Source organism: Nestor notabilis, unplaced genomic scaffold (assembly GCF_000696875.1).
Source record: "Nestor notabilis isolate BGI_N333 unplaced genomic scaffold, ASM69687v1 scaffold25021, whole genome shotgun sequence".
In the NCBI taxonomy this organism is placed as follows: domain Eukaryota; kingdom Metazoa; phylum Chordata; class Aves; order Psittaciformes; family Psittacidae; genus Nestor; species Nestor notabilis.
This window is the reverse complement of record NW_009916412.1, coordinates 27,019-35,608: the sequence shown is the minus strand read 5'-3', so window position 1 is coordinate 35,608 and position 8,590 is coordinate 27,019. Positions and strand designations below refer to the sequence as shown.

The 8,590-nt window shown below is 36.9% G+C and overlaps 1 protein-coding gene across 1 annotated transcript in view; it reads right to left on the bottom strand.

Annotated features, from left to right (window-relative positions):
- Positions 1-260: 260 nt before the first annotated feature.
- The window catches only part of RNF217 (ring finger protein 217), a 22,293-nt gene continuing 13,963 nt past the window's right edge, over positions 261-8,590 (bottom strand). The window contains exons 3-5 of the mRNA XM_010024572.1: positions 7,936-8,137; positions 2,942-3,013; positions 261-827 (exon numbers count right to left, since the gene is read on the bottom strand). Coding sequence (XP_010022874.1) covers positions 754-827; positions 2,942-3,013; positions 7,936-8,137 — 348 coding nt within the window. The 3' untranslated portion in view covers positions 261-753. The remainder of the gene's footprint in view (positions 828-2,941; positions 3,014-7,935; positions 8,138-8,590) is intronic.

Genomic DNA, 8,590 nt, shown 5'->3' with positions numbered 1-8,590 from the left:
TCAGAATGCAGTACTTTTCTAACAAATCCATCAACCCCCCCAATCAATATTAACAGACTGCCATAAATACTGAAGTGAACCCTATCAGCATATTTGTAAGTATAATGGACCTTCAATACTAAGGATTATTTCCCTCTTAGGCACTGCAGTTTGGTGGTGGCAATCTACACTTTTGCCTAGGACTTGGAAGATAACCAGCTGTCGTGCTCTGGCATGTGACGGGGTTTTGGTATGCTGAACAGAATGCTGTGTGATGGAAGTTATTTACAGGAGTAGTTTTTAATACCAAAAGTAGTATGCTCAGTATACAGTAAGAGTCCAAACACTTCTAAGCATTTCCCCCTTAAAGGCCGACACTGAAGTTAAATGGAGCACATGTTAGCAGTTAAATGCTTTCTTCACAGGCCAAATCGGTAGTAGAGTTGTGGCTACAAGAGAGACTTTGATTGTCTAGTTCAGAAACTTAGACTCAAAAAACCCCTCCAAAGTAGTAATTAAAAAACAAAAAAACAACAAAACTCAAAACATTTAAAAAGCAGCAGTCAGGGGGCCCATCTTGTTCAGAGTGCACCAGAGCAAAGAGGCTTTCTGGTCTGCAGTAGTGTTTTCGTCTGAGGGAAGACAGCAGGAGATCCCCCAATCTTCTTCCAGGGTGGTGGCTTCGATGCTGTTACCAGCACTGTATTGCTCTGTTGCACAAAGCTTATATAGCCCTTGCAGGACCAGCTCAGTTCCGATGAATAAGGTCCATCCTTACCAGGGCATACCTGTCCGTGATCTTTTCCTCTGCTTTTTACAAAGGCAATAGATAGGAAACACAAATAAACCTGCCAAAGAAGAAAAGAGGAAGAAACCATAATTAAATGCAATCCTTTATGCATGCATTGTGTTCTTTCGATGTATGTACTCAGGTGCAGCTTCCCATCTCTCAGGAGAATTTGGACAAACAGAAAGAAAAAAAAACTAGCCTGCAAGAGTCTCTTCAGTAACGAGTTAAGCTAGACTTTGTTTACTTTACAGCAAACTCCCGCTAACCCTACTCCCATTTCTGACAAATTTTAATTCCTGAACCATGCTATTTTGTGTAAGATACAAATTTAAAACATTTAAAAGCACTTTGGGAATCCTTAGACCTAAATCCAAAGCTAATTTAACTAAACTAGTTTTCAGCCAGTTTCACAGCCAATAGAGGCAGCATGTTACAGCTTTACTTTTTTGCCCCTTTTCTTTAAATATTATTTATTTTTACAAGCATCTATTGTGAAGTAATACCAAAAGTTTATCCTTGCCTGGGCAAGGAACTGTTTATTCTTAAAAGTCTTTTGAGAGAAAGGAAGCTGTACAAGGAAAAATAAATACATAAACCAGACTTGCTCAATTGAAAAACAGTATATCATATGAGGGACTCTCTTAAACACAAATGAGAAGTACTTCCCCCTTTCTCTTGCCATCAGCTGACTGAAACGGTCTGAAAGACTTCCTTTTCAGACACCTCTACAGTAACAACATATAACAAAAGGCTGCTGCAGTCACTAGGGTCCTTCCTTTGCTCAACACCCTTGTAAATGGTGTAAAACAGTTGTCAGCTATGATGCTGACATTACTTTAACAGTAATGACAACAAAATTACTATAATTACCTCAAAACAAAATCTTTCCTATAAATAATCAATGTTTTATGTTCCTGATCATATCTTATCCAGCCATGCCTAGGATGGGACTTCAGTGGCACACTGGGTGTTACTGTAATTATTGCTATTGTATTACTGCAAAACTGTCTTAATTTTTAATATAAGCAAAAGAATGGGTTTTTTCCCAGTATAGATTCTAACAGACTGCTGAGCAAAATAAGCTTTACTAGCATTAAGAAAGTTTTATTACCTATACTTCTGGCAATAAAATGTCACTGAAAAGAATAAATATTTAAGATAGATACCTATCTATCTGTATCTTTATAGAGATATCGCTCTTCAGTGAATCCAACACAGAATATTGATACAGGAAAAAGATGTGTATTCTTAGCCTAAATACTGAAATTAATAGCAATATTCCTTATTTGGCCAGATGCAGTCCACAAACGCTGTAACAGTATTTTGGTTATATGCTGTTTGGTTATGTACAATCTTATTGACGTAACTGTCCTGGTATATTTTGGCTTTACTGTATCAAAATAAAAGGGGCCCAGCCCTGAGGCATCGCAACTACAAATTTTAGATGGAGTAAGTACTTTGATGAAGAGTAGTAAAGCAGCACAATCCCTCACTGACATTATTATTGCCAACACAAATAGTGGATATGCAATTACATGTACAAAATTATACATTTATCATTATGGCTTATTTAATTTCTGTGTAAGACTTCAACTAAGACAGGCAAAGAGCTAGAACAACTACATCCACACTAATGCAACCACATTAACAGAGCTTTGATACTGTATCAGATGAGATCATGCTACCCTTTTTTTGTGATGGAATCCAATTTAGCAGCCTATGCACTGAATCAGATTTTGATTTGTCCCATATGCTGCCTTGTCGTTGTTGTATCTTCAAGCTGGAGGGCTCTTGGGACTATGCCTAGTGTCCCAAAAATCTTGTCATGCACATGACCAAGACCTTAGAATTGTGATCCACTGGGGTGATTAAGGGGAGGGTCCAAGTCAGTGAGCCGCCAGGGCTATGTTTAAATTATTCTGGCCTTTTCACTTGTTTACTAGTTAAAGATTTTGGTCCAGAAAGCCAAATAACTGGGAAAAAAAAAAAAATAAAACTAGTAGGCATAACATGCAAGTAAGAAAAAAGATTCCAAAGACGTTTTTAGAAAAAAAGTCATGTGCTTTAAACAGTATCTGTAAAATTTGTACTGTGTGTCAGTCTTCGAGATTGAAATACTGAGATGTCCTATAGAAAATCAGAATTAGGCTTGTTCACATATGTAGCTCTTACCTATTACAACAGCTATGGCTCCCAATGCCAGTCCCAGAACCAGTATTAGGGGTGTAATGAGTAGTTTTCCAGCTGAAATGCAAAATTCATTAAATAATTCAAAGTAGGCATTTTATTTTTCCCTTTCCAATCATCCATAAATATTTCAATATCAGACTCCCAAAAGCAGGTTTGTTTTTTGATACTTTACTATGATGTGTAAATTCATCCTACAAACCCAGCTAGGAGCTATCATTGCTCAGCCAGCTCCCTGCACGCATTTCTCTCTGATCTCTTCACCCTCCACAGTCCTCTGAGCATAGCTCATTTTGTACATTCACAGTTAGCTCGCATTTACTTCTCTTTCCATTCTGAAATCCCTCAGTCATTGACAGGAACTTGATAGCTACAAAGCTACTATCTTTTGGCTTCTCTGGAATCCTGCTGCACAGCAACCAACCTGGAAAGATGCCAAGCAAACCAGCATCTTGGAGAATTTAGGTTAGCTCAAGGTGATGAGACCATCACCTCTAAATATGCTTCTGCTCACTTTAAAATGCTATGGTGAAGTCCCCATGTATAGTTGTGATTTAGGTCTAAATCAAACCACCGCCAAGTCTATTTTGAATCAATATTTAAAAGGATATGATGGTGCTCTTACATGAGTAAGTCAGTGAGGTTGTGCAGGACAATGGAACAAATAAAGCATGCTCATATTCTTTATTTCTGGTGAGTTCATGATCTGTAGAAATGCACAGAGGGAGGGCAAGGCTCCTCCTGAAACACTGAAGTTGAAACTCAACTTTGAGTTCAAGTTATCTTTCCCCAGCTCCATCCTTTCAACAGAACAGCAGTCTCCCTGGCTGTGTTGGCTGAGTGGCTGGATCAAACACATCACTTGTCTCAGCTCTTTGAAAATGCAGCAGGACAGGCATTTTTACTGATACACCAGCAGTCTGATCAAGCCTTTGAAATGAAGCAACTAAGTTATGCGTGTGTTTGCAAGGTCACCTCTAGGAAGAGAGGAAAAGCAAGCTTGTTACCTCTCTCTTCCCTCCTCTCCCTGAAGTCAGTTGTATCAGACTGCACTGAATGGATTACTTCACTCAATAATGATGTAAACCTCTCCATAACCTGGGCCACTAATTTGGGCAGTCTGAAGGAAAAATGAGATATTTTGGAAAAATTTACAGCACTTTAATGTAAAAGGTCCTTTTCATGCTGTTTTGATAGCTTTTATAGGAGTGTTGTGGGTGGAAAGCATTAATTCCTAGAAGAAAAATATTGTCAAATATTATTGGTATTACTCTAGTTGCTAGGCATCGTAATGGTGGACCTTCCTGGGACTCCACTGCGCTGCATGATACACACACGAGTTGTCCAAGCAAAATAGTCAAGTGTAGACAGAAGAAGGAATGTAGAGTGATGGAAAACCTCGAGAAAACTCCAAAAATGAGCAATCAAAAACATTACCAAAGCCTTTAACTATTTCAAAGTAAAGCTTATAAAAGATTATTTTAAGGTAGGAACTCTCTTTATTAATAACCACATAACTAGAATGTTAGAAAATTATGATGTTTAGTACCAAAATTATAAAAATGTTAAACCATTAAACTGGTGACTAAGTACATACAAACAAAGCCTGCAGAAAGGGCTAAACTAGCTTTTGAGTGGAGTAACTTCTTTGCAAACACAAAGAAGGGTTCCTAAACTAATTCAGTTTAAGAACTTGTTTACTTACATTTCATAAACTAACTCAGAGAGGAAATAAAGCATTTTTAATTCTGCCTGTGTGCATGAAGTTACAAGTATTGTGTAATTCCAAGACTGTACAGGATAAAATGACCTTTCATCGTCATGGGACAGTATCTTCTTTTGGTTATCAATGCATTCTTTCTAAAGGTTAATTTTTGAAAACAAAACAAAATACTTTTCTCCTTATGTATCTACCACATTTAAAACCTTTATCTCTCTCTGCCTTTGTAAATGAAAATTAAGAACAAGTTAACACAAGGTGAACATGACTTGCACAAATTACAATTAATTGCAAGTGTCTCAGAGGAGTTGCATTACTTGTGATATAAAAAATGATGTTTTTCTGCAAAATGAGAAAGCATTTGAAGAAACATGAAGGAGTATTTTTCCCTTGCATAACTTCAGGTTTGGTTACAGGTTTTAAGGTAATATATACAAACACCCATAAATCCCTACAGAATCCTTTGCCATGTAAAAAGATTTTATATAATAGTTTTAGAGAACAGATTTAACCACTTGCATGTGATAAAGTTTTGTTTTCCAAGTCTAAACATAATTTTATGTTTAAGCAACAGAGCCACTAAAAGTACCTATTTACACATCAAACCAGGCACATCTATGTTAAGTTCTAATAGAAGTTTGCATCTGTTTTTATAGTCCTATCAAGTGACTTCTTTAAGTACATTTAAGACAACTGAGTATGTTTCTCTTTTCTGTGCAATTCACAGAAAACTCCAGTTATAAGCAAGCATTCTGCCTTCAACAATTTAGACAAATAATTACTATGAGAATGGAAGCTCTAAGTCTGCTGTGACTGAAGGATAAAAGAAATTTCACCTTACTGTACTGGTCAAAGGACAAAGCTTCTCTAAAAAATATGCTTGCTAAAGAAGAGAGAGAAATGCCATCAAATTCAGAGACCTTCTGCTCCCAGGTTTTCTTCTCCCTGTAATGTCCATTACCTTTACAAAACCCACTGATTTATAAAGAAAAGTATGTTTAAAAATTTATGCTGCCATAAATGCTTTTCTCTTATTTTTATTACAGAACAATTTGTGATTGTAGGCGCAACCCCTTGCTTCTCAACAGAAACCATGATAGCATGCCAGCCTGCCATTGAGTGTTCTTTCTTTTCTACACACCCCACCCACCCAGATTTGGTAGAAATAAGACAAAAACCTTTCCTGCACAAGGCTACAAAATCACTGTTTATTTAAACATTTATTCTCCATAGCAAGAAAGTTTAAAAAAAAAAAAAAAAAAAAAATCACAGAAGAAAACGTGTAGCGACACCTCACCCGTTTCCCACTGACAGCCAAGATAATGTTCTTTTAATTTCCACTACTTAGCTAACTAGCAGAGGCATTTTACTACATCTAACCTTTATTTCTTGCTACATCTTACTAAAATTTAAAGACTATGCTTTTGATGGCCTCTCTGCTACCATCTCCTCCTTCTAATGTCTTCTCCTGAGTCTGAGAATGGAAGCAAAACCCAGGCTTGTAGAGTGACACCTTCTGATGAGAATGCTCCCCTCCTGCCTGATAAAGCCTTAACATATTTACATTTACGGTTGTAGCTAATGGGACATCTCTGAGTGTAGGTGCGATCCCTAACTGGATTTAAACATTTCCGGGTTTTCAACTTGATCTTAAATGATTAAGACTAGAAAGCTTCAGTTCAAACCAAAACAAATATAAAACAATAATAATAAAAATAATCAAAGATCATGACAAAGAATCTGAGGGAGGGTCTATAAAACAAAGATACCACACAACATATATTGAAATCCTACAGCCCTTACTAGAGATGATGTGGAAGCCAAAACTTAAGAATTGTATAAATTGGTGAAGGATACATCTATTGATAATTATTAAGCAAAGGTTCAGATACAAACCTTAGCTAAGGAAGTATGTAAAACAATGATTACTGGAAATAGACAGGGAGGGAATTCTAACTGACCACTGCTGGGGACAAACGCACTAAGCAGACTTTTACACTCACCCAATTAACAGACACAGATCAATTCTGTTGAAGTTTTACAAAGATAGCTGATCTTGCCAAATTTCCACCACTGAAGATGGCAGAATCCACAAACTGACCTGACACTGTATCACAATTAGGGATTCTATTGTCTCAAAAGAAAAATGTCAGGGGATATAGTCTTACAACAATATATTGCCTTCTTTAAAAGATATGTCCATACCCACATGTGTGCTTGTGTGGAAAAAGCACTAGAATCTAGGCTGGCTCACATATGCCAATCATAGCCAAAATCTAACTCAATGGAAGAAGAGCAGTGATCTCAATTCCTGAACTCTAATCTGATATAAACTGAGGAAACTTTTATTTTTTCATTTTCATGGGTGAGTTCTGTTAGTGCTCTGGAGTGTTTTAGTAGTTACTTTATGAAGTGTACATGCACCTGTATTTTAGATTTTGTATGTAGCATTAAAACATGCTGACTGCGTATTTAGATATGTTAGATGTAAACCGCTGCAAAAATTGAGACAAAAATGCTAATTTTTGCAGTTCTGTGTTGTGATAAAACCCATTTTTTTATGTTTTTATCTCCATTGTACATAGAAGGTTTAACCTTGGAACAAGATTACCCATGATTCTGCATGTGAACAGCATCAAGTGGGTAACACCTCTTAGAGCAGTCCTTTGCTATCGCAGAGAGTAATTCCATCAAATGTATGAAGAACCATTTTAAAAACACATTGTTTGCTATAGTGGCTTTTACTAAAAGCTCTTCTGCAACCTTACTAAGTACTTTGAAATGGTTCTTGAATTTTATGCCTAAATTTATTCATGAACATTTTATATCCATGTACTCTAGCGCCAGCATTGTCTTTAATCTAGATTTTCTCACGCATTGGATTTTATCAGAGTAGGCACATCCAAACATTTTGAATTTTCATCCACTTTCCTGTTCATTTCTGTATCTTTTATATGCTTTTAGAATAACAATCACAGCAAGCAACACTCATATTGACAATATTTTTCCAGTTTGCTTACGTATTATTAAAAAAGGTTAGGAAACAGGAGAAAACATGATACTTATTCACATACACAGTCCATGAGAAAAGGGAGTGCAAATGCTATTTAAATATATTCAACAAACCACCTTTTACATAACTGAACAACAGGCTGCTCATCCAATACTTTAAACCACTAGATTTTATTTAACTATTATTGACTCCTGCGCTCAATCACCTCATTGTGCGGCTCTCCACAAGGAACATTTATCCACTCACCACAGACAGATCCTCGCACTAATCTCCTTAAATGTGGTCTCTCGGGGAGGTAGCGGTATTTGCATCCAAAGATACTGAGGTTTGATGTGTGATCTCCGAAGAACCGGAGCTGGCGGTATCTCTCCCCACAACGGTAACAGAAATTAGTGTTACACTGGGAACAAGTCATGTGGTCACACCCTTCTGTTCTCTGGATGTGGATCTGTATGAGCAGAAGAGAAAAGGTTATTTTTTCCCCCCTCTCTAAGCTCAGGAGAGTAGGCACTACCCCATTCAGTCCATGAATCTGATGAAAAGACACTGCGGGCAATCCCCTGCTTAACTCACCATTTGCATTAATTAATACTGCAGCTGTCCTAAGACAATGATGGTTTTAAGGCATGTTTCAGAGCTTCAAATATGAGTTGTAGTTGATTTCAGATTTCAGTACATGTTTTTGTATATAAACTTCCTTCTTTCTTTAAACATTCACTGTATCAGATCGGAATCTGAGTTATCCTTGCCCTTACTAAAAATTTGGTTTTATTACTGAAGTAGACACATCAGCACCAAACTTTATTAAAAATAAAAGCAGCACAGTAAATAAAGTTATGAACTCTATTTGACCCCTCCACAGATGGGTTTCCCTTTTTTGCCACCTGTGGCCCCACTCTTT